Source organism: Drosophila eugracilis, unplaced genomic scaffold (genome assembly GCF_018153835.1).
Source record: "Drosophila eugracilis isolate 14026-0451.02 unplaced genomic scaffold, ASM1815383v1 contig_2154, whole genome shotgun sequence".
Lineage (NCBI taxonomy): Eukaryota > Metazoa > Arthropoda > Insecta > Diptera > Drosophilidae > Drosophila > Drosophila eugracilis.
The window spans coordinates 8,847,990-8,872,750 of NW_024573038.1; the positions used below are offsets into that span (position 1 = coordinate 8,847,990).

Genomic DNA, 24,761 nt, shown 5'->3' on the forward strand with positions numbered 1-24,761 from the left:
TTATCTTGTTTTTTGTTTTTTAAATAAGAATACATTTGATTCATTGCCATTTGTCATAGTTTTCGTTTCTGTATTTCTCCATTGCAAATATATATTTATGCTGTAACTAAATACACAATTACGTACACATTTACATATAAATACAGCTACTGCGCATGTACATACATACATTAATAAATATATATGTGTATAATTATACAATATTATCGCGATTTGTTTTTAAGCCTTTTGCTTGTTTGTTTTTGTTTCTCGCAGTTCCGCATCCATCTGCCACCTCTTTTTTCCTAACGTTTCTTGTCTTTGTTCATTGTATGTCTAAATTCTTTGCAGTTTTACATTTTACATACTCAACTATCATTAAATTAGGCTCTTAAATGCTAATCTCACTACGTCTCTTAGATGTAAGGTATATGCATACGCGTGGGAGGGTTAGGGAAGCTGTGTGCAGAGCTAAGATTTTAGAAACTTTGCGCTTGAAGTCCGATGTGCTTTCAATTTTAGGAAATTTTTTTAAAGCATCCAATTAAAGTCTCTTTGGATCTTAGATCCTGTTGGAGAAACGCATTGAAAGCTTGAAAAGATGTACTCCAAATATGGATTCAGGCATTGCTCATCAAATCTTTACTCTGCTAGGTTGGGGTTTCGGTTTTTCGTTACTGCTGGCTGTCTTGCTTTCAATTCGTTAACACTACACATTTATCAACATTTATTTATTATTTATATAGGCTAGGTTTTTGTTTAATGTATCTCCAGTTCCCGTCTTGCAATTGATTCGTATACATTTGGGGATTTTTGTTTTTGTTGCGCTTTGAAATCTATAGGAACTTGACGCAGGTGTCTTTTAAGTTTCGACCCTTGCTGCAGTTTTTAAAGGTATTTAAAGGCGACCAAAAATTTGAAACAAAGGTCAGTCGGGCCGTCAGGAAACCAAGGTTAACAGAGAATATAAGGGGTTAACATAAAAAATCGCATGTTGTATTTTTAGAAAATATTATTTTCTCTTTTAAAAAGGTGTGTTTTTTTTTTTACAATTTAGTTAAACTCTCTCCTTAACGCCGCTGCTTTCGCTTTATACATACAAATTGGAGTTGGGCTTTGTACAGAACTTGTTGCTTTTTCCTATCGCATAATCGTAATTAATTATGAATTAATTAGCGTTAGTTTGTGTTTACTTCATTAACTAATATTTAAACGAAGGCTAGCGTGACAGCTTTTGTGTATCCAAATTATGCCAATGCAGAAATTAAAACTATTAAGACTAATCAATTAAAATTAACAAAACGCTGCATTTAAAACTATGGCTCTCTAGGGACTACGAAATTATATAGTTGTTTTGACCACTTAAGACTATTAGAATTTTTTTTGTTTTCCGTTTTCTATTTAGGGTATTGTTTATGGATTTTTCGATAAGTTCACAAAATTAAATAATTAAGCTAGGAATTTTTTAAAAACAAATTGTATTTGTGTTTGCCCAGACCAAAAACACGCCCTCACAAGATGGCGAATAAAAAAACGTCGACCACCATGACTTGTAGTCAAAAGTGTACGACAATTTCTCTTAAACGTTAAATGCTAAATTAAACAATTTAAAAGTGAGTTGGATTAACAAATTTAAAATTTGATTCGGGTTCGCACTTTGTGAAGAATTTTAGTTACTTTTTTCTTACAGGCAATGACTTTTTGCTTATTAGGGATTTAGTTTTCTTTTTCTATTTAGCAATTTAGTTTCCTTCTAGTTATGGTTAGGATTATTTAAGTGAGTAGAGAGTGTATTAATCTATTTCCGGGTCTGAGAGGGATTTTCAATGTGAGATAGGGTGCGCTGTTATGTAGACAACTCTCCACTAAGGTCTTTCTTCTGGTTTTAAGTTTAGTTTAGCTTTTCTATTAGATTTAGTATATGTGTTTCTGTTTATGGTTTTCAGTTGCTTTATATGGTTTGTGTGTTTTGTTTTTCTGGGAGCTCTGGGTGCTGGTGTTGGCGCCTTTCGTTTAGCTACTTTTGAAGCGTTTGCTATACATTCATCTTGGTAAGTTCTTAGTCACATTTAAACCTTAACAACAACAACAATGTTCGCTACAATTAAACAACTAACAACAACGTAAGCGTACACACCAAACATGGCTCACTTCTGGCTCGATCGCTGCTCCTCCTCATCGTGCTCCTGATTCTCCAATACATCTGCTTCCATATCCGGCTCCGCCTCTTGCTCGTCATCCTCGTCCACATTCTCCTCCTTGAGCATGTACTCGAGGAGCAGCTCATCGACTCATCCCTCGCGCTGCGTTGCCGCCGCAGTAGACGTCGTGGCTGTGGCACCATTCGATGGTGACTCGACCTTGATCACTCCCAGCTGCTGCAGCTCCTCGCGTGTATGCTGTATGCGTCCCACCACCACGCCGCCCATGGTCACAAAGCTGCCGTCCGCCGTCACAGCGCCCAGCTGCATTGCACTGGAAAGATCGCCCAGAGACGCCACATTGAAATGGTGGTGTGGCGAGCCATCCTGAATGTGTTGTTGCTGCTGCTGATGTTGGGCAACTGTTGTGGCGGAGGGTAGCGTGGTTATAGTGACTCCTCGCTGATCGACATGCTGCTGTTGGGACGGAGGATGGTGCTGATGTTGCTGCTGTTGATGGTGGTGCTGGTGTTGCTGCTGCTGCTGGTGCTGATGGTGATGTGCCGCCAACGCCATGCGTCCTAGTCACCCCTCCTCTTCCTCCGTTTTGATTTTTACAGGAACGTAGACTTTGTCCATAACGTGGATTTTTATGTGGTTATTGAGCGTGCTAGACTGCCGGAACTGCTTCTTGCAGATGACGCACTCGAAAGGCTTTTCACCTGAAAAAAAAGAGACGAGTCTTAGTTTTTGATAAATTCTGAGATAGTTTAATGCTTTACTTACCCGTGTGGATCTTCACATGGTTAGCCAGAGTGCTTAACTGACGGAAATGCTTGGGACAATAGTTGCAATTGTAGGGCTTCTCGCCCGTATGGATCTTCAGATGGTTCGTCAGCGTCGACGATTGACGGAAGGTCTTATCACAAACGTTGCATTTGTAGGGCTTCTCGCCAGTGTGGATCTTTACGTGGTTGGTCAGTGTGCTCAGCTGCCTGAAGCGACGATCGCAGACGGTGCAATGGAAGGGTTTCTCCGGCTCTCGGACTGCTCCTCCACCGTTACCCTCGCCGGGATGCTCGCCATGTCCGTTGGCCAGGTAATGATCGCCAGGGATCGTTGTTGGACTGTGCGAGGTTAGATGCGTCAGGTGCGGTGGCGGTTGCGGCACTGCCGGTTGTTGTTGCTCCGCCGCTGCAGCCTGAGCCGCTGCAGCCTGGGCAGCTGCCATTGCCGCTGCTTGAGCGGCACTGTGCGCCTCCGCAGAGATTCCGTGCATCTGGAAGGGCAAAGGAAGTTCCGTGGGCGGGGGCGGCACAGATGGAGGTCCGCTCGACTGCTGCTGCTGATGATGCTGCTGCGGCTGTTGTTGTTGTTGCTGCTGCTGTTGGACCGCCGCCATGTGAGCGGGATGCGTGGCCTGGGTGACCGTCTCATTGTTATTATTATTTGCTATGGTGGTTTGTGGCTGGGCGGCCACTATTACAATGTCGCAGTTGCTGCTCATCGCCGTGGCAGCGGCATGGGCATGGGGCAGGCTCTTGATATGCATCATGGACTGCTCGCTGGGATCGGGGACTCGGACTCGGATTCGGAATCGGAGATGATGGAACTTTGAGGGGGGACTGTGGTACCTCTGTGACTTGAACAGAAAGCTAGCTAACAAACTAAGATCGATGCTTCAAAAACGCCACGACATGCTCATCTTGGTCACTTCTTTGATGTTGTTGTTGCTAGTGCCTAGTTTGGAGAATGGAAATTGGGATTAGTCGAGGCGGCGGCTTTGCTTTTTGGTATGCAAAAATATGTGAGGAATTCCCAAAAACACACGAAATACCTAACTGCGAAATTATAAATCTAAATTATTCAATAGCTGACACACTTCGCTAACTGGGCTCCCATTTCCTCCTCCTCTTGCAGCCCTCTTTCCCTACTTTCCTAGCGTTCTTACATTACGCTCGTAGGAAAACTATCAATTTTTGATCATTTCTGAAGAGCTTGCTAAAGTGTTTTAAAATAAATAATTAACACAGTTTCAGATGCCAAGAAACCCTCTTACCAATTTTTAATAACTTCATTATTTTACAACATAAGAAGATATAGTTTTCATAGAAGTAATTTGTCGAACATACAGAACTTTGATTTTTTATAAGTTATTTACATACATTGAAATTGGAATATGATCGTTTCATAAGACCTTCTTGAATAAGATAAAATCGGATGGCATTAAGCTGTATTATCATAATTTCCCGGCAATTTCGAGGGTATAAAAACTTCGACTTCGTATCGATAAAGGGCATAAATTATAAAACATACGATTATGCATTTTAAAACAAAATAAATACGCGCGCGTTGCCTGCATGCATGTAACTTTTTTCGAGCGCTGGTTTTTACGTCCGCCGGACAGGTTACCTGGAACGCCTCCCGCTCACCGCCCCCCTCACACACACACACAATCACAAACCATCACACACACACTGGTATCTCTCTTTTTTGTGGTGAACTGACAGCGTGTTACTTTCTCGCAAATTACATGTGTTTTCCTAGCAACTAATAAACTTACTAATAATACAATCCATTCGAAAACTATCAAAGGCTAGAAGAGATCACCTGGATTTCGAACTGACCTTTTTTGGGCGGGCTTTTTAGTGCAGATTTTCCCTTTTTCAAAAGCAGTTTTTCCACTAACACGTTGCCTTCAGATCACCCCTCTCGCTCCCCCTTTACCTAAAAGTCACAACCACTTTCAGTTCCACACACACACACTCGACACACTCATGCACAAGTACTGTGTAAAAGCTCTTTTGAGGTTAGGAGACTTTTAATTTTGGAGCTCTCTGCTCGAAAAATGTCCATTGTTTTTCACACTCCTTTAATTGATATAATAACCAGGTGATTCTGATTGGCATTGGGTTATACTGAATCACACACTTGAACTCTTTTCGGGCGCCCACACATTGACCTACCTTTCCATTTTGTGGCTGTGCTGTGTGGGGCCTTTCAGGTTTAGATTTCCCCCCGTTTTACATCATTTTCCGCACTCGAATCGGTTTTTTGGGGAATATAGGCCGTCAGCAGGGTGTTCGCGCTTTGCAATCGCCTCTCAAAAACGGGGCCTCACAACATTATCTGTGGCTGGGTCTTCATTTATAAAAAGCGTATAAACGTTAGAAAAATAGTACAAATATTTCTTTTCTTTTTTTACTGTTTCGCGTACAAAATAGACGCGAATGAACTAGTGCCAACTGGTGATGGACGATAGTCATAAGGAACCTGTTACTGGTTACGAGTGTGATTAAATCACGATCATTGGTCGTGACTGGGTGGGCAGTTGAGGTTTTATTTATACAAGTAATAAAATTGCTTAGTATAAATTTCAAAGTTAAGTTTAGGTTTTCTGCAATAAACAATTGGAAATGTTTTTTAGCATAGCTTATGCAATAAGAAAAATTCATCACACTTGACTAGTGAAAAACCCTTGTCAGTATGGACAAATAACAATTTATATATATCATATATTTTACGTTTTTAGTTTTTAATTTTAAGTTCAAGAGATTTTAGTTTCAGAGCCATGGCTACCGAAAGTTCCATCACTATTCCGAATGAGCTAGTTCCGTTGGTGACATTCACTTGTGGACGTGAAAAGTTTGTTCTGTTCTTTTCTTGGCTTTTTTCTCCCGCCACAGTACGGTCACACTTCCCGGTGTAAAAACTTTTTATGGCAATTTCGTTTGCTTTATTTTCATTAAATTGTACTTCAAGACCAAATGCAATTGCTTAGAAAAGTGCTGGCGCTGGTGCATGTTTTATAAAATAGTGCAGACCCGCGTCGCCTGTGACTGATCGCCATGTGCCTGTCCATTGGTTAAGCTCAGCTCGCTGTTCACCTTGTTTGTGTTTTTGTTGTGAATTCCAACCGGCGGACGCACTTCATCTATTTTTGTGGAAATATATGATTCAGGTGAGTTTATACTTTATTTTTCGTATGTAAAAACAAATAATAAATACCTTCAATACGGACTGCCCTTTCGTTGCGGCACGAGAGCCTGTCTATCACTTGCTGCATGAATCCCTTGGCGTCTTCCTCCTTTTGCTGGGCCAACGCCTCAACATGAGAATTGGCTCTTAGTTGCATGGCCCGGATGTCCTCCTGCATCGCCTTCTTGCTGCGCTCCACTACGGCATCTAGTGGATCCTCAAAAGTATTGCTGGGCTCGAAAATATTCCCATTGCCATTGCCATGTCCTGCAGAATTATGGTTGGAGTTCACAGAGGCAGTTGTTCGTTCATCCTCCTCGTTGGAACCCAGTGTCGTAGTCGTTTTGGGTGCTCCGTCCTTGGATGACAAGTCATCATCGCCGCGAGGTGTGGATACTGGCGTGGTTTGAGGGTCAGCCTCCCTTGCCGCTTTTATCTGAAACAACGATGAAATATTCTCCTTGGCGCCTTGCACTTCACTGGAGATCTTGTTGGTCACCGAATCCATAGCCCTGCCCATGGAATCCTTTGTATCTGAAGCAGCTTTGACCGCATTACTCCCGGCCTGCTCAACTGCATGCATTGCATCGCTAGCCATTCGCTGGGCACCCTTTCCCGCTGCACCTACTGCCCCACCGACGGTTTCTACTGCGCCTCGAGCTCCAGTGGCCATTCGCTCGCCAACAGCCTCCATGGCATCACGGGCTCCATTTGCTGCATTCCTTACCGCCGTTTGGATGGAATTTCGTGTGGAGTCCATGATATCCATTGCTTCTTCTCCAGCCTTGGTCGCAGCCTCTTCGGTGTTCGTTACAATTTTGTCCACATGCTCCTCCACATCCTGAAGCATTTGCTCTCCATCGGATTCCAGCTCCTCCACAGAGCTTTCTAGTGGTGTGTCCGGCATTTGTTCCTCCACCTTGGCCGTGACATCCACACCATTGTTTATAAAGCGTATTTCATTGATCATCTTACTGCTGTCCTTAGAGTCCTTCGTTGTGGTTATCTCCACAGCCAACTGTTCGTCTTCTTCCGTGGGCGGGGTTGGCGTGTTCACTTCAATTGTTGCTGCAGGCACCTCCTCCACCGTCTCCAGACTAGATACTAATTCAGGAGATGTTCTCTCCAGGTGATCATGATCCATAGCTGCCTCGTAGGAAAAATTCCGTATAGGAGTCTTTTTTATCGTTTGCGGTGTGCTGGAATCGCTGCTTTCCGGATACGGAGTACGTGGACGCAGTAGTTTTTCCTGGCTGCCTGGAAATTTTTGTTGTTGATTTAATGATTGCATAGAGTGTATTGATTTTTCGGATTTTAGAGATTCTGAAGGGGATTTAGGCGGTGGCGGTGTATGTGTAGGAGGAGTTGGTAGCTTCTGCATTGATTCCACGGCTTTAACTGAGGATGTCATTGATTTAATTGGAGATTCTATAGTTTTTACTGGTGAATCTGTTGGTTTATCTGGGGATTCCATTGATTTTACTGATGATTCAACGGTTGCCGTTGGTTTTATAGGTGATTCAACAGGTGCTGTGGGCACCATCTCCTTGTACTCATCCTTCGTTTTGATTGCCTCGCTTTTGGGAGCTGTTTTGGTATGATCTTCAATTTCTTGCTGATGTTCCATATCTTGATTATTATTTGCAGGAGTTTTTGTGACTTGATCTTCCATTTGATTTGGTTCTTCCTTCAAAGAACTGTTTGGATGTGTATCCTTTTCTTCGTTGCCATTTTCCTCCTTATTTTCCATAGGCATAGAGTCCCCACTTTCCATATTTGCATTTATATCTTGGGATTCATTTGTCACCTCTCTATCATCTGGTTTCTCCCCATTGATTAAATGCTTAACTGCTTCCATGGCCGCTGCTGTTCCAGCTCCTGCTGCAGCTGCCAAACCTCCCACAGTAGCCGCCATTGATCGCTCCTCAGTCTCCTCCACTCCTTGTTGTTTGGTGAGACTTCTTCCGCTATGGCTCCTGACCTGCTCTTCGTTTCCATTTGCATCCTGCGGTTGCAGCACGAAACTGCGGCTCATATGGCGACTTGGTTCAGCTGAACCATTGACAGACGCAGACGACATTGAGGAGCGCGGTATGCCCTGCACCAGGACGTGCTGATCTCCCACTGCGATGTCCAGAAGCCGGAGGTTCTTGAATTTAGAGATCTCGCGGAATGTCTTCAAATGATGGCCGCTTTCCGAAAACGTGGTGAAGAACTTGTTCGCCTTGCTGAGCACCGCGTAGAAGGAGAATCCCTTAAGAAGCTTCCAGATGGGTCCGTTCTCCTCGCTGTCGTAATCGTAGAAGCGCTGGAAGACCAGGCTCTTGTTCCGCACCGACTCAAAACTCCGATAGATGCTGCCCGCATTGGTCACGATGTACACTTCGCTGGTCTTGGATATGTGCATAAAGATGATGGCCTCGGTGGGCGGCAGGTTCTTCTGCAGCTCGGTGAAGCGCGGAAAGACAAACTCGTTGAGGTGACCGGTGAGAAAGAGATTCCCGCTAGCTGTCAATACCAGCGTTGACTCGGGTCCGCAGGCAAACTGCTGCACCGGGGCATCCAGAGTAATCTCCACCGGATGACCGTCATAGTCCGCCTCGAGTTCTCCCAACTGCTGTTGGGCATTTGAACCGCATCCAATCAATCGACCAGAACCTTTTAGAGATAAAGTATTCAAATTAAATCATTCTGATTGACGTTTTCTGAGACTACTTACTAGTCAGCACGGCAAAGTGCTCGTTTCCCGCTTGGATTGCCATGAAGTTGTCCGTCTCCTCGCTTTTGGACAGATAATCGTCAAACTCCTCCAGCCGAAAAGGCTTTCGTATGATGGCGCAATGGTGCTGCTCCACTTGAGCACTGGTAAAGTGCTGGGCCACATGGGTATCCTCGGGAAAGATGTTGCGGCCAGTGAAAAAGATTTCATTGGAATCTGTGGGTTTTATTTTGTTTCGGTTATGAGTATTTTATGTTAGGTTGTATTTAGTGGAAGCTGGCTTAACTAACACAGCACTAGTTAGGACTGCACTCAGAATACATTAATATTTCGTCTTTATGGGTTAGCTCCCCTTGAATATTAAATAATAATCAGAAAACTGTGCTCCAAAACAATCATCAAATTGCTACTATTCACTAAACTTTTTCCCTTAACAAAAACTTTCTGTTGGACCAACTTGCTTAGTGATACATTGTCCAAGTTAACCAACTTCCACAGCATTTGTTGATTCACTCACGTGTCAGCATCACGGCCCAGTGATTGCCAAAGGCGGCGTCGCAAATCTTTAATCCTAGTGTTTTCAAGGCCTTCACGCAGGTGGGTTTGGTGATGATGTCTCCCCCGTTGCCACCCTTCTTGCCCGAGGCTCCACCATGTCCACCAATCCCGAGCTGCCCATAGTGGTTCTCGCCCCAAACAAATAGTCGACCAGATTCTGTAATTGATAAGAACGGTTTGACATTTGCTTTGGCGTTTGGCTTTCACCTGCTGCTGCCTGCCGCTGGCTTTTGTTTTTATTTTGCTTTATTTTGTTTTATTATGTTTAGCGGGTTAGGGTTGTTCCCTTTTCTTGACTTTTATTGATTGAGAAAGTGTGCGCGAGTGTGGGTCAATCCGTCAATCCCCCAATTCCTCAATCCCTTAGCGTTTCAACTGTTTAACTGCTCCCCCGCAAAAGTTAACGCCTCAATTACGTTAGCTTCGGTTTTAGTTTCAGTTTCGGTTTTTTGGCTTTTGGTTTTTTTGGGTGTTTACTTCGTGAGTTTGCTCCATATTTCAGTTATTTTAACGCCGCGTCTGACCCCATTAGTTGTCGAAGTTGCCGTGATTTGGAGTGCTTGGTCAGCTCTACCCATAGTTTATCATGGATTTAAAGCTTATGTAATGCGGGTTAAATGTGGGACAAAGTGTATTGAAAGAAATCTATTAGATAATTGTTTGATTGATGTAATTGTTATATTTTAAGAATGCTCTTTTGAGAAAGAGGAACTTTTGTATATTTCCATTAAAAACGGATAGTTTTTCTTGACGTGTACGAGTATGTTTCTCAAGACGAACAGTATTCAATTTGGGTGTGGATTAGCCGGATGAAATATTCAAAACACCCCTGCAATACACCTAATCGTGGTTACAAATTTGTCGAACTGCAAGAGCCGGTTGTAATTTAGTAATTCAATAGACCCTGCAAGACACGGATAACTTGGCCAGAAAGCACGGACCAAAGACTGGGCCAACAAGAAAGTGAAAGTTAGCTGAACGCCCCAGCTTATTATTATTTAAAGAAAATTGCACTCAACATGCAAGGCGGGCAACATGGAAAGCACAGACAACCGACAACCGCCAATAGATTTTCACTTGACCACTTGACTTGAGCGGTTGGATTGGTTGACCACGCGAAAGGATTTTGGGGTCACGTAGTAGTTACCACAAATGACAGCGCTCTGGTTAGGACCGGAAATCAGGCGCTTCACTGGATCGTTTTTGATGTAGAAATAGCTTTGGGTATTCTCAGCCAAATGGGATTTGCCCAGGGTGAATATGGCTCCGCTGGCAGGTATATCCATTTCGAGTTTGTTGTGTCTTTTTTTTGCGTTTTAAACTTTATGTAGATGGATTTTGTTAGATTTTTATTGATTTTATTATTAGTGAGTCTTGCATATTTTTCACCGGCTGCATTTCAAATGTTTATGGGTTGCCCCCTAGGCGCACATATATGTACACAGCAAAAACATTGGAGTTGCGTGCTCCCAATTCCCCGAGGCGGTTATTTCCGTGGCTATTCTGGCCGGCACTTGCGGTCAGTCGGACGATTCAGCGCGTACTGGTCAGCTAGGACGACTGGGGTCTAGCAATCTAGCAGGCTAACTGGCTAACCTGGCTACCTGGCTAGCCACTAGCCGGTAGCTCACTCTCTCTCTCCACCCACAAATGGGCCATCAATATTGGGCCATTTGAACTGGCCTGGCCCTTATAAGTGTGCTATGAAAATGTGAGCGGGTGAGTTTTTCCCCATATTCATAGAGTGAGTCACCCTACTCCGTCCGTTTTTCCGAGTTAAGTTATTCCGTGCGCCCAAAGAGCGAGTATGGGAATTCGGTTTTATTTTTTGGGTTGGTGTTTCGGTTCGTTGCCCACTCCCTCCATGGTATTTATGGCATTTGTGAGTAATGTTTGCAAATCTCTTGGAATACGAGCGACGTTAAAAATAACATTATTATATATGTATATATGTGAGCGGGGCGTTTCTTTTCCCTTTCATTTCGCCTACGTCCCGGTTTCGTCTTAAACCCCTCTAGCCATCACTTCCCTTTCCCCTGACCTGTTGACATTTTGGGCAGGACGAGTGTCCGACGAATTCGCGACATTTCTGAAAAGTTAATTAATTCGTTTTCGCCCGTTTTTCTTGGGTTTTTTTCTTTGGACAGGGAAGGAGCGCTTAGCCGAAATTGGCTAACGATTTTATGACCTCCAAGGCGCCGTCATAAAACAGGGCCAACTAGCTAGTCCGTCCCACATTTGCAGACTTTCGCAGACAATTTGCGTCAATTAATTGATTTCTGACGGCATCCGAAGAAGGTTTCATTTGATTCCCGTACTTAGTTATGCAAGAAGTGCGTTTATAGTCGACGCAGAAAGGCCAAAGGTGTCCAGAGAAAAGGAGAATATTTTCTTGGCATTGCAGGTTAAGTCCAGAATGGAGTATTCTTCGTTTTTCCGTTTCCCTCAGTTGGGTTCTGTATTCTATTTTGCATGGCAATGTGTAGACCCAGTTTGGAGTCTAAACTTTCCATATTATATGCAAGAACTTTGTGCCTTATTCATGTGGAAACCGTGCGCCTTTCAAGCATGTACTCGAATGTCTATGTAATTTATGAATCCCCTAACAAAGTTGTTTGGCCTGCAAACTGCACTTGCCCGTGCACCCTTTCGTCCTTTTCAGCTTTTCCTGGGCTGAGAAGAGAGGGCATGGTCTGTTGCATGTGCCGGTTTGGCAGGGGAATTCCTTACTTGCAATTCCCCTAGTGGTTCCGCCTTCATCCGCTGACTTGGCAAAAGGTGAATCTTGTGCAGGTACTACGAGTACATGCAAATGCTGCCCACTCGTTGAGCGTTGAACTCGAGCTGTTCGTGGTTTTTGCGCCTATTTTTAGTGGCCTTAAGTTGTGACAATTAGCCCCGAGTCCATTGAACCCACTTCGATTGGGTTAAGATGTTGGGCATGACGTAAAAGGAATCGGTCAAAAACCTGCGGGTCAGCTGCCGGAACTCTCAAGCGATGTGTCAATAGGTTGACAAATCTATTTGGCTTCGGAATAGTATTTACCGGACCAAAGGTTGATTGAACCAACCTGGTCGCTTGGCCAGTTCAAAGCAATCGATTCGAAAAAGGAGGAATAAAGGATTCCCTGCCCCAAAAATAACACGAAATTAGTTGACCTTCAGAGTGTTGGTGGTAGCCAAGTCCTTTTTTTTTCGTCTTTCTTTTGTGTTTGTGTTGTTTCTGGGGATTTGTATTGGTCTTTTCTTGGACCGCCCCAGAAAGTGGCGTGCGCTTTTCATTTCATTTTATTGCCTGCCTCAAAGCTTGACCCAAACACACATACTCAGTGCCTCGTATATGGGAGGAAAAATGGCAATCATTGTGTAAATTGTTTACCTCGACCGGCCAAAGGTGCAAAAAGGAAAACTTGTTATTTTCCCGAGGGGCTTCTCGGAATGCTCTCTCATTTCTCACCCTTGATTTTCCACCAACGCCGTCGCCGTCGCCGGCTTCTTCAATGTCAAGCGATATGGGCACGTTCCTGCAATTTAGTTTTGTTGTTTCACGTGGTCATTATTTGTTGTCCTGGGAAAAAAATATGAAATTAGCTGGGAATTAGACGACTGTCACGCCCACGCAACAGTAAAGGAAAGGAAGGAACTAAATGTAGTCTACTTCTCGACTTGCTTTAATTACAGAACCCGAAATGAGCGACGAAGGTGAAAGTAAATCGGAGCAGGAGGAGAAAGCTGAGGAACCCGAAGCGATAGGAAAAGCTGAGGAAAATAAGGAGAAAGTTGAAGAGAAGGAAGCAACACCAGCCATCCCCGACAGCAATTCAGTCCCAGAAGGTGTAGACAAACTGGAAAATGAAACCAAATCGAAAAACGAAGAACCCAAAAAAGAGGAAACACCATCGCAGGACTTTGCCGCCTACGAGGAGCATATGTCCTATGCAGCCGATGGTGGAGCCATCTATACGGATCCCAGTACCAAGCAGAAGTACAAATGGTGCACCACCCAAAATAATTGGCAACCTCTAAGCGCTGATGAAGCAGCCAGTGCTGGAGATCTCTACGAGAATGAGCACTACAAATGGTGTCCCAAGACCCAACAGTGGTTGCCCAAAAAACAGGAAACAGAAACGGAGCACTACAAGTGGGATGATGAGCAGAAAAAGTGGATACCCAAGGAACCGAAATCTGGTCAAGAAGGTGTTTACGGAGTGGATGAGCAGGGCGAACGTACTTATACGGACAAGGATGGAGCCGAGTTCTTTTGGGATGCTGCCAAGAATGCTTGGTTCCCCAAGATCGATGATGACTTCATGGCCCGCTATCAAATGAACTATGGATTCATTGACAACACTTCGGCGGGGGAGAAGGAAAAGGCTGAAAAAGAGGCAGCTGAGGCCAAGAGAAAGGAGGAGGAACTCAAGCGGATGACGGCTGAGGCGGAGGCAGCTATGTCCAGGGATCACACGGCAGCAACGACAGCAGCACCAACGGGAAAGCGGAAGGTCCAGGAGCCACCAAGTGAGTAGGATTGGTTATTGATTCCTCAACACTTTCCATGACCTTTAATCCCTTTTCAGAATGGTTTGAAATGGATCCCTCGCAGAATACCAAGGTCTATGTCTCCAATCTACCCCTGGACATTACCATGGATGAGTTTGCTGATTTGATGGGGAAGTGTGGCATGGTCATGAGAGATCCCCAGACGCAGAAGTTCAAGCTGAAACTTTATGCTGAAAAAGATGGTCAGATCAAAGGCGATGGCCTCTGTGATTATATCAAGGTGAGTGGTTATTAAAGACAAGATTCGATATTTCTTTGTTTTGTGTTTTTTCAAACTTTATTCATTAATTTACTTTGTTTGCTCCTTAACTAGAATTTATCTTGCATAAATATTATATGGTAATTTTATCATATGTTTTCGTATTTCATTTGTGTTCTGTTTTCTGTTTTCCTCATTCATGATTTCTTTGCTTACGTTTCGCTGACTATTTTTTCTTTTAGTTTAATTCGCTTTTCATTTCTCCGTGTGTAGAGTAATAATATTTAAAATTGGTTAGTTTACTATTAAAATGCATTTACTTGGCTATAAAATTGCTTTTCCTTTCGATTTCATTTCATACCCGTCCTCGCCAGCTTTCAATTTCCATTTTAAACGAAACAAAATGTACTGAAAGTTGCCTTCCGGGGTTTTACATTTTTTCCTTTTCTTTTCTTTTCATTTCTTTTTTTTTTTTGCTTGCTTTTCGCGTTTGAGGTATTAAAAAATACATAAAAATTTACATTTAAACATACTTTAGTTATTACATACATCTTTGTAAAGTATAGTTTGTAACCTAAGAAGTTAGGAAATGGCCCGGTGACCATCCGATGATGTTATCAAAAGATTATTAGTAAATTATTGCTTCGCTGTGCCCGATCCGAGGACACCATAGGCAAACCGAGTGGGAAGTGGGGGAGGCATTGGACTTGGACTGCTGGGGCCATTGACCCAAAGGAGTTTTCCATTCAATCTTACATTTTCTTCACTATATATATATATATATATAATATTTTTGTGGTTCTGTGCTTGAGTTTTAAAAAGTTCCGTGATTTGCATGTGTGGGGTTTATTGGCTTTAAAATTGATTGCTAACTTCTAGTTCGGTTATTAAGGAAACATGCGTGACTGGTTTGCCGTGTTGTGTGTATGTGTTTGTTTGGTGTGTCTTGTGTCCTGTGTGCGGTGAGTGTGGTGTCTATATCCTAGACCTATATATAGTATATATATATTTACTGTACAGTACTAATAGAGCTAGCGAAGTGCATGGAGATTGGGTGTTTCCTGCTCGATCGAAATGCAATTGAAATTTGATTCCCCTTTTAACCGACAAAATGTGTGCTTCGTCGTGATGTTCCTCCTTAATCTTCTCTCTTCTGGTAAATAATACTTTTGCGTGTTCAACTTGTGTTTTGTTTTAATAAAAGCACAAAGAAAACTATCGAAAAGGGATCGACTGGGCAAACGGTGCGTATGTGGAACCAATTTGATCGATATGTCTCGGTTAGTATTGGTTAGTTTTTGGGGCTTGATTTGAAGGAATCCTGACGTCAAGTGGACTTCTTAAAGACTCCTACTCGTTATCATCCAGCCGCATGGCATGCTGTATCCTCTTGAGTTCCTTCGCCTTCTGATCGCGTTCCTTCTTCTCCTTCAGCTGCTTGCGACGCTTGCGCATCTCGATGAACTTCCTCTGGTCCTCGGGACTTAGCGCTGAGATTCGACTGGCATACTCGCGCCTCTTCTCCTCCAACTTGGCCTTGACCTCTTCGTCGGCCAGCTTCTTGGCCGTTTCCAAGCGTCGCTTCTGCTCGGCCTCCTTGGCCTCTTCGGCAGCCCGTTCCTCAGCCTCCTTGGCCTTACGCTCCTCCTCCGCCTGGCGCATGTCCTCCTCCAGGCGCTGTTTCGCTAGACGCTCCTCCTCACGAACTTCCTTGCGCAGGGTTTCCTCTTCTTCGGCCAGTTTCTTCTCGGCGGCCTCACGGAATGCTATTTCCCGTTCACGCTGAAGCTTCTGCTCCTCACGTCGCTGGTTTTCCTCGTGCAGGCGCTGCAGTTCCTTCTGCTCGAAGAGACGCGTTTCCTCTAATCTCTGAAGTTCCAGGCGCTTCTCCTCCTCCTCCTGTTCGCGTCGGATCTGTTCCTGGCGCTCCTCTTCTTGTTTCTTAAGTTGTTCCTGAAGCTTCTGTTCCTCACGTCGCTTGGCTTCATGGGCCTCAGCCAGCTGCTTCTCCCGCTCCGTATTGGCCTGCCTCAGGCGCTCGGCATACAGTTCTTGGAGTCGCTTCTCTTCGGCCACACGTTTGGCATGGTTCTGGCGATCCAGTTCCTCCTGCTCCTCACGTTCTTTGCGGCGCTGCTCTTCGCGTTCAAGTCGTTGTTTGGCCTCCAATTCACGTTGTTTCTGGATACGCTCCAGGCGCTGTTTCTCCGCCTCCTCATCGGCGGCATGCTGCCGGTCGGCTTCCAACTGACGCTGCTTCAGTAGCACCAGTTCGCGTTCGCGCTTTTGCTTCTGGTACTCCCGTTCCTGCTCCTCGCGCTGCTGCTTGGCCTTCAGTTCACGAAGTTGCTGCTCCTGGTTCTCTTGGAGCTGCTGCTGATGGTTTCTGGCCTGCTGTTCCTGTTCTTCTTGCCTAATCCTCTCCTGTTCCCTTTGGTTCTTTTCCTCCTCTTCCCTTTGCTTCTTTTCCTGTTTCTTCTTTTCCGTCTCCTCTCTTAGCTTCTTTTCCTGCTCATCCTTTTGCTTCTTGTCCAGATCCTCTTCAGAGCGCTGACGCAGCTCATCGATTGGGCGTTTGGGGTCATCATGCTGCAAGCGCTGTTTGCGCTGCTCTTCCTCCCGCTGCAATCGTTGGCGTTCCTCCTTTTGGCGACGTTGCTTCTCGCGTTTTTGTTCCCTAGCCAATTTCTGTCGTTCCTGCCGGCGCAACTGGCGGCGACGCTCCCTTTCCCTCTGGCGTTGCAGTTTGCGATCATACTGGGTCATCTGCTGGGGCGTGGGAGATGGAGCCAGGACATCATTGGATAGGTTAACCGATTGCGTAGATGTTGGTGCCACAGTAGTAGAACGAGGATGAGCCCTCTGACGTTGCTGCGCTGGAGGATGGTAGTTCACATCGTTGGGATGCTGATTCTGGTTTGGGGTCTGGCGATTCCTCTGGTTGTTTCGGCGATTGTTATTGTTGCGGCGTCGGTTGGGAATGATCATCTCCTCGTCACTGTCCTCTGCCTTGACACGGCGGTGGAATCTGTAAACAAGAAATTAATTAGTTTTTTCTATTTCTGTTTCAGGTGGAGAGTGTCAATCTGGCGCTGAAAATCTTGGATGAGTATAACCTGCGAGGCCACAAGATTCGAGTTCAGAGAGCTCAGTTTCAAATGCGAGGCGAATATAATCCCGCCCTGAAGCCCAAGCGGAAGAAGAAGGACAAGGAGAAGTTGCAGAAGATGAAGGAAAAGTGAGTAATGAACTTTGGAAATGGAATGTAAACTTAAGTTTATCAAATTTTACTAATATTTATAGATTATTCGACTGGCGTCCAGACAAAATGCGTGGCGAGCGATCAAAGAATGAGAAAACAGTCATTCTTAAGAACCTCTTTACCCCAGAGCTCTTTGAGAAGGAAGTGGAACTCATCTTGGAGTACCAAAACAATCTACGTGAGGAGTGCAGCAAATGCGGGATGGTCCGCAAAGTGGTCATCTATGATGTAAGTAAAACTACTGACCTCAAAGGGTCAAATTCTAACTTAAATCCTTTTCCAGCGCCATCCTGAGGGCGTGGCTCAAATCAACATGTCCTCTCCGGAGGAAGCTGATCAGGTTATTCAAATGATGCAGGGACGTTATTTTGGCCAGCGACAGCTAAGTGCCGAGACCTGGGATGGCAAGACCAAATACAAGTAAGTTTCGAATCTGGGTAGTTACAAATTCAGTTAACTAATTCCCGTTTCTCTTTTAGAATTGATGAATCAGCTGTGGAGGCCCAAGAGCGACTGTCCAAATGGGATGAGTTCTTGGCAGAAGAGGAAGCTGATAAGAAAGCAGAAGCAGAGAAGGAGGCGGAGGAGGACAACTCACCGGACAACAACCAGCTGTTGCCAGGAGATGCCACACCTTAGTTTTAAATTACCTGCGATCATTTTCCCGCGGTTCGAGGATCTCCAGCGCCACCTCGTTGGCCCGCTCGTTCGGATAGGTGGCGTTCCAGCGATTGTAGATCTTATAGCGATTGGGTCCGCTCACCTTTGGCATCTTGTGCTGGCAGATGAAGCGCAACTTATCCGAGCAGGGACGCGCCGACCAGCGGTACTTGAGATTCGGATCGTAGATGGCACAGTTATTATCCAGCGGTTGGCTGTTGGAGATAAGTTGCACATAGCTAAAATTGTTGCTTAAGCGTTAAATCAATCTACGGAAATAAAGGAAGAAAGGAAAGAGCATCGAAGAGATCACTTACGCGGGATCAGTGCGACTGAAGGAGTCGCTGGATAGATTACGGCCGCTCACGCTCCACTGCCAACGGTGGTTGTGATGGTCATAGGTGGCACCCAGCCAGATGGGGCTTTTCTCTAAGGGGTTATGGGAAAACGATTTAGTTTTGGTTTATATCCCATGAAGTTTTCTACTCACCTCCTGAAATCAAATCCTGTTTCTGTAGGAACTGTCTCAGCTTGCGGTCTGCATGTTTGCCCGGTTCCGTGAGATTGGCATTCTTGTCCTTGCAGAAGAAGTGCGCCTCTAGCCAGCTGCTTCGCTGATCTACCAGCGAATAGCAATCGGTGCCAACGCGATGGAATTGCGGCGGGCACAGGGCGTATACGAAACGCCTTGGCCTAACAGCAGTGCCTGTGGCATCGAAACTTACTCCGGCATGAGCTGAGCTCGACTGCAACTGCGCCGGTATTGTGTGAGCAACTAGAGGGCATAATAATAATAAAAAATATTCAATAAATCATCGCTGAAGTTGCATGTGCAAGGCACTCACATAAAGCTAAGATAAATACTTGGCAGCACCACATTTTATGGCTGCCACTCATCGTGATGCCTGCTCCTTGATGCTTTTGTTGATGCGGGGGTGGTTGATCCTGTTTTTTCTTGGCTAAGATGAATCTCTGGTTGCTGGCTGCTCTGCTATTTCTGCTGCCACTTCTCTTACATCGCTCAACCGGATGACGGGCTGTTGGAAAAAAGGGAACGAAACGAAAACAAACGATGAACATTCGTTAATCTCTCAACTCGTCTGCTTATCATAATTTTATTTCAGCAAATGTTTGTTTTATGCAAATATATTCCAATGGTGAAGCCTCTAACAAGTGTTTCCGTTGATGGATGGACACACAAACGCCTCCACACCACAACATCAGCCAAGACAAATTGAGCTGACCAAGATATATACTTATATATATTTGAACAGATTTATTTTATTTATTGGCCCCCATTCATAAACAGTCTTTTTTTTGGCCACGAAACTGGTCATCATCTTTGGGCTGGTCCCAGTGACCACTCATCGAGTGGCTCATTTGGTTGGCCATTGTGTGGCGTTTCAATTAGCACTTTCATAACTTTAACCACCTCGTCAAGTGGCAGACAACCCGGTCAAAAGCCGTCACTGTAGCTGCCACTGCCACTGGAGCTTGTTATTGCATTCTATTTTCAATTTGTTGACACACACCAAGTGCCACTGAAAGTGTGTGAATGTTGTGTGTGTGTGTGTGTGTGTGCCAGTTGCAGTGACCCACTTTTCTACCATATAAATGACTTGAAATGCCGCGGGTTAATCCGCTAACTGTTTTCAAGAGGGTCTTAGATGGGTTTGTCATGGGTTATTCTTAGCACAAATGCAACTTAAGGGTCTTAGTTCCGGCTTAAATAAATTGTTTGTTTATCTTATGAGATGGTAAACTAACTAAGTTTAAGGTTATAACTTAAAAGTATAAGCCACTCCTTAGCTCTTAAACTATAAATACAGTTTTAGGTTTATGAACTTTAAAAACCTTACAACCCCATGTTCATTTCACAGTTTAAATCAGTTTTCGCTTTAAAAACTAAATGAAAAGTGAAAGTTGAAAAGATCTCATGATAAACCCAAATGTAATTAAAAGTTAGGCCTTCTCTGTAAGTTCGACCGTAACATGTTTTTCACCTTTGACATTCCACTAAACTAAACTTAATTAAATGATATATCATTTGAAGCTTTTAGCGACAGGAATACCTGTTTCAATTGCACTTCTCCGAGCAAAATTATAAGATAGATAGTGTCACTTTAATTGAGCCATTTGAACGTGTGGCTAATTCAAAGCCGCCCCTTTCATTTCCCCGCCCCCTGCCCCTCAACCAGCGCACACGTATGCACACGGCTAATCACATATAATTCCTGTAAAATAATTCATGCCCACGAAGGCAAACAAATTAAAGGGGGGAGAAAGAAATGAGTTAAAGAAGTAAACACATGCCGGCCAACTGGATTGACAGCTTCGCCAGACAGGCCGGAGTTGCTGGGCTCTCAGTTGTTGTCTTGGCTTGAAGCCACCGTTGGCTTGTGCCTCTTGGCTTTACTTGGCCAACGGCAATCAACATCGAATTCCTCAACGGTGACGACTTGACATTCATTATAGGTCCGATATGCACTTAAATATATATTTAATTTATAGAAAAATAATATTTAATTGCTGCTTTTTGATTTGAGGGTGTGGTTTCTATAATGTCAGTTTGACAATTGAGTTAATAATGATGATTTCTGAAGGGAAAAACGATATAACAATAGTTAATAGTAGGAAATCATGAGCTTAAGTTAATTCCTAATATTTTCCAGTGCACCGATCTTGGTAAGGTTCAGTGGCTGTAACTGCTGTCTCCGCAGTTGGTTTGTTTACTTGTTTTCTGGCTTGTTTGCTCGACCCGCGATGACGCGATGACGTGAGAGTTCCCGGTAGATTTGGGACCTTCAAGCCATCGCCGATCCATGATTCTGTCAACATTATTACAACTCGACATTCGTTTAAGTGGCTAATAAAAAGAGAGACGGCAGCACCCACACACCCAAGTAGGCCCAGGGAAAATGTCTGCGAGTGGGCGGAATTTGACTGATTTATGACCCACTTCGAATGCAGTTGGCTGTGGGAGCCTCAGACGACATTCAAATGTCGCGGAAAATGATGAAGGGGGGAAATCGTAAGACCTTGATCTTGAACTTGGGCGCGTCGGCAATAATTAAAGTTAAGGCATTACGGCATCCACGAAGCTGGAAATGTGATTTTAATTGGATCGTTTTAACAAGTTTCGGGGAAATAAAATCATAAAAATCACCTAAAAAAGCGACAGGGGAATCAATCAGGCGGGGCCAGCTGAGACCCAAAAAAAAAGTATAAAAATGTGTGTTTTATATTTCTCAAAAAGCCAGATTCTGTGTGTAGAACTAATCCGACCCTTTTCCATAACCTTGTCCAGCCATTCGAGGTTAGAGATAAGCTCATCAGCACTTTGGGTTTTAAGCCTTCAAATTTTAAAAAAAAATTACCTAAGGGAATCGCAATGAGCATTGGGCATCGCATTCAAAAAACACACGTGTGGCCCCCTCATACCAAAAAAAAAGATTCTGATAAATGAGCGAGGGGCGTGCGATAACTTTTCAAGGGGGTTTCCTTTTATTTGGGCTCCGAATTTACATTTATGAGGTGCTATTTCGGTGTTTGTCTGGGAATTAGCATAAATTATAGACTTCCACGAAGTGTTTATGCCTATGCGATGATATATGATATGTAATTTGGTCGTAATTAGAATCGCATCAAAAACAGCGCTGAGAATTTAAGAACTGCGAACCGAGGGAATCGGCTATAATTGAGATCTCTTGAGTGGAGATCATCACCCACTCGCAAAACTGGCTGGCCATCAATCAAAATCCAACCATAAAACCAATTCAAGTTAAAAGCAAAAGTTGAACGGCTTGGCCAGAAACATCTTTGGACTTAACCTCTTCATGTCGGGTTCAATGCAAACGGCTGCCAAATAAATTTGAAAAATATAAACAGCTTAGAGATCGGCATGCGGCTTGGGAAGTGGACAAATTGGTGGCATTAATCTTGACCATGTCACCATGTATCTACTATGTTGGGGGAGTTCCTTCTGGCCAGCAGATGTCGTAATCAATTACCAGGGGAGATTCAACCCGTTCTTGGCATAATTAAGTTGCCAAACGAATTTGCATAGATTTCATGGGGCTGCGAAACAGTAAACAAACACTAAAAAAATCAATAGCAAATTGTTGGCTGAAATGCCAACCAGTTTTGCGGCTTAATTAAAGGTAAATGTTTTTGGTGCGGTTAATTTGTAGCCATAGGAAGTTAAACATTTATAAATACAACAAATGGTTTTCTTTTCGTTTCGCCTCGCTCTGGCTGTAGCTCTGGCTTAATTAATTTATGCGCATTTCATTGATTTAAATGCAATCACAGTCGGTCGCCACACGAAAATAGTTTCGGATTCAATTCGAAAACCGGGTGTAAAATGTTGCCAATAAATTGCACTGCACTCTTTCATCGTCTCCGACTCTCTATGTAAGGATAAAATGTGGAAAATCGTCGACGGGCAATATAATTTATACGCATCTTTGCCAGATTCCAACCAATCACTAGCTGGCTCTTGCAATGAAACGTAGCCGAGAAACGTTTTCACAGCTGCCATTTCTGCTATTTTCCCTCAAACCTTCCCTCTACCTGTGTGTGCCAGCAATTGCCAGCATTTTCATGGTTCACCTGTGCGGAATCTGTCGGTGAGGAGCCAACACGTACTGGCTGCTACGTCTGTGGCTGTTACTCTGCTATCTCCGCATCTGTCATGCCTTTTGACTGAAGTTTACCTTCTTTATTCAGCCCTCAACCGTTGGTCTTTGCTATCGTCAGCTGGCAACTTTGTCCTCTTGGAATTTCCGAGCTGTTCACTGATACACATCTCAACACCGAGCTAAGCTTACACTGAGGGAAATTATCTATCAATTTGATAAGTTTTCATAAACTAAACTAAGCTATATTTCTGATCTGATAACTATAGCTTCTTTCTGTGTACAATTTGCTATACCCTTCACTGGCAAAAACGAGGAAAGTGAAAGTCATTTAGTTGCTGACAAGTCATTGTGTCTGTTGTGTGTTGGTTGCTTTGACAGGACGATGGCACTGCAGGGCAAAGCAACGGCAATGGTCCCATGCGGCGTATACGCGATATCAAGTATACGCAGTGCCAGGCCATGAGGCTGCACTTTTCAATTGAATTTGAGTGCATTTAAAGTTTCGTCTATGTTTCTACTGCCGCTGCTGCTGGTGCTGCTGCGGGCCAAGTTGAAATTAATTTAAAGTTTCGCCCGCCAAAAAAATGGAAACTTTGTTAATGAGTTTAGATGAATTTTAAATGGATTCCTTCCGGTTGAAATTCTGGCACTCAAATGGAGCAAAAGGAGAACTCCAACTGGAGTCATGGGGAGCAGCATTATAAATTAAAGCCAAAAATCTTCATTCCAGCTTACAGTCATAAATAACATTTTTGGTAGATCTGAAGATTCCGTGGAAAAGCAAAGGCAATTCATCAGAACTCATCACAAATCAAATCAACTGCAATACGAGTCCCAGAGACCAACCTATCAATCATTTCTACCTGCTTGGCATGCCCACCTTTCGGGGTCCTACCTCAAAGTTTATGACATAACTCAGCCGAAAGCTCTTGGGGTCCCCCATTCCATAAATATTCGCTTCAAGTTCGCCTTTTAGACTCGCCGCACGTACTGGCAATTCCGATATTTTCCACACACTCTGATTATGTATATATATATATATCTCGTAGATATGCATTTCGTATTGGTAGACAACGTCATCGACTGAATAAACTTTGAGATTTGCATTGGGCGCAGGCGCCAGCGGCTACGTCAGCATCTAAAACACGTACTCGACCGACCGACCGACCGACCGGCAATTGGAACTCAGTCAGTAGACTGAAGTGATGTCATGCCTCTCGAATTTATTCCACTTCACTCGACTTGCCGGGTGTCCCAGCCTATCTGACACTATCAGTACGTACACGTGTAAAAAATACGTCGACCTTTATTTTTGGCACACGACATCATCTCATTTCTCACTGATTGCAAGATTTCTAGAAAATTTGTCAACTTTATGAATGGTCTACTGATAACCTAAGTTCGCAAAGGGGGAACTTTGGCTTTGAATTATTTCTTTTCTACTCATCGCTCGATGCTGTGACTATTTGTACTTATAAAAGAGACATAATTTGCTAAAAATAATATATTTTCTTGCAGTGCACAAAGCCATGTGAGCCAGCGATGATGTAAATTCTGCTAAATCGATCTCAGCTCTGAAGATCGTTTTTTTCCATGATATCGTTCGTTATTTTGTGTGCCTATTTCATTGACATAAAAATGTCACTTGTAGTATTTTTGTAGAGCTGTTTATTTACCCCCTCACCCCCAACTCATACAAATATTTTCTATTAATTTTTTTTCAAGTTCAAACCTCGAAAAAGTTAACAAACAGAGAGGAGGAGGAGAAGAAGAAAAAAATGCGAATGAGCAAATATTTGTGGAAATTAAGGCTGGCAAAGCAAACAAATTTTGCGGAACTTTGCTTTCAGAGTTTTCTGTTTTTGGTTTCTGGTTTGGGCTAAATTGTTTTGGCGATGTTATCCGAGAGTTGGCCAAGCCAGTTGACCATTCAGCTGCCCATTGTTGTCTGAGTCCTCCTCCTTCCTTCTACCCCCAAAAAACCATCTCATTTGCCTGGTGTATTAGAGAAGCTGGAGAGTTTGTGCTTGTTTGCAGCTTTTTTGGGTGGCAGCCCACAAATTTG

The 24,761-nt window shown here is 43.8% G+C and overlaps 4 protein-coding genes across 5 annotated transcripts in view; 1 reads left to right on the plus strand and 3 right to left on the minus strand.

Moving 5' to 3' along the window:
- Positions 1-56: 56 nt before the first annotated feature.
- Positions 57-5,369, minus strand: LOC108114515 (adult enhancer factor 1). The gene is given in 3 exon segments (XM_017225536.2): positions 57-2,842; positions 2,907-3,860; positions 5,087-5,369. Coding segments are annotated over 2 exon segments (1,341 nt in total). The 5' UTR covers positions 3,676-3,860; positions 5,087-5,369; the 3' UTR covers positions 57-2,270.
- A 557-nt stretch (positions 5,370-5,926) lies between these two features.
- LOC108114236 lies at positions 5,927-10,906 on the minus strand. Its single transcript, XM_017225108.2, has 5 exons — positions 10,523-10,906; positions 9,335-9,532; positions 8,818-9,033; positions 6,129-8,756; positions 5,927-6,054 (listed from the first exon to the last, which is right to left on the minus strand). Exons 1-5 carry the CDS (start codon positions 10,659-10,661, stop codon positions 5,927-5,929), a joined length of 3,309 nt encoding a protein of 1,102 aa, XP_017080597.2. The 5' UTR covers positions 10,662-10,906.
- Positions 5,978-18,134, plus strand: LOC108114233 (HIV Tat-specific factor 1). Its single transcript, XM_017225105.2, has 7 exons — positions 5,978-6,081; positions 13,057-13,893; positions 13,953-14,155; positions 17,206-17,372; positions 17,438-17,624; positions 17,680-17,816; positions 17,876-18,134. The coding sequence occupies exons 2-7, from the start codon at positions 13,065-13,067 to the stop codon at positions 18,033-18,035; spliced, it is 1,683 nt and encodes a 560-aa protein (XP_017080594.2). The 5' UTR covers positions 5,978-6,081; positions 13,057-13,064; the 3' UTR covers positions 18,036-18,134.
- Positions 14,186-24,761, minus strand: part of LOC108114232 (trichohyalin) — a 44,310-nt gene continuing 33,734 nt past the window's right edge. The window contains exons 3-7 of one of the 2 annotated variants that reach the window (XM_017225104.2): positions 18,902-19,093; positions 18,547-18,831; positions 18,374-18,485; positions 18,047-18,271; positions 14,186-17,162 (exon numbers count right to left, since the gene is read on the minus strand). In XM_017225104.2, coding sequence (XP_017080593.2) covers positions 15,485-17,162; positions 18,047-18,271; positions 18,374-18,485; positions 18,547-18,831; positions 18,902-18,953 — 2,352 coding nt within the window. In that variant the 5' untranslated portion in view covers positions 18,954-19,093 and the 3' untranslated portion in view covers positions 14,186-15,484. Of the gene's footprint in view, positions 17,163-18,046; positions 18,296-18,373; positions 18,486-18,546; positions 18,832-18,901; positions 19,094-24,761 lie in introns of both variants that reach the window. The other variant, XM_017225103.2, reaches the window with a different exon arrangement.

Coding starts and splice junctions, on each gene's coding strand:
- LOC108114236 (XM_017225108.2), bottom strand. CDS start 10,661: ATGGATATACCTGCCAGCGGAGCCATATTCACCCTGGGCAAATCCCAT. Junction 9,533..10,522: donor CCAGAGCGCTGTCATTTGTG/GTAACTACTACG, acceptor TATCAATTACAG/AATCTGGTCGACTATTTGTT. Junction 9,034..9,334: donor CTGGGCCGTGATGCTGACAC/GTGAGTGAATCA, acceptor TAAAACCCACAG/ATTCCAATGAAATCTTTTTC.
- LOC108114233 (XM_017225105.2), top strand. CDS start 13,065: ATGAGCGACGAAGGTGAAAGTAAATCGGAGCAGGAGGAGAAAGCTGAG. Junction 17,625..17,679: donor GCAAAGTGGTCATCTATGAT/GTAAGTAAAACT, acceptor ATCCTTTTCCAG/CGCCATCCTGAGGGCGTGGC. Junction 17,817..17,875: donor GATGGCAAGACCAAATACAA/GTAAGTTTCGAA, acceptor TTTCTCTTTTAG/AATTGATGAATCAGCTGTGG.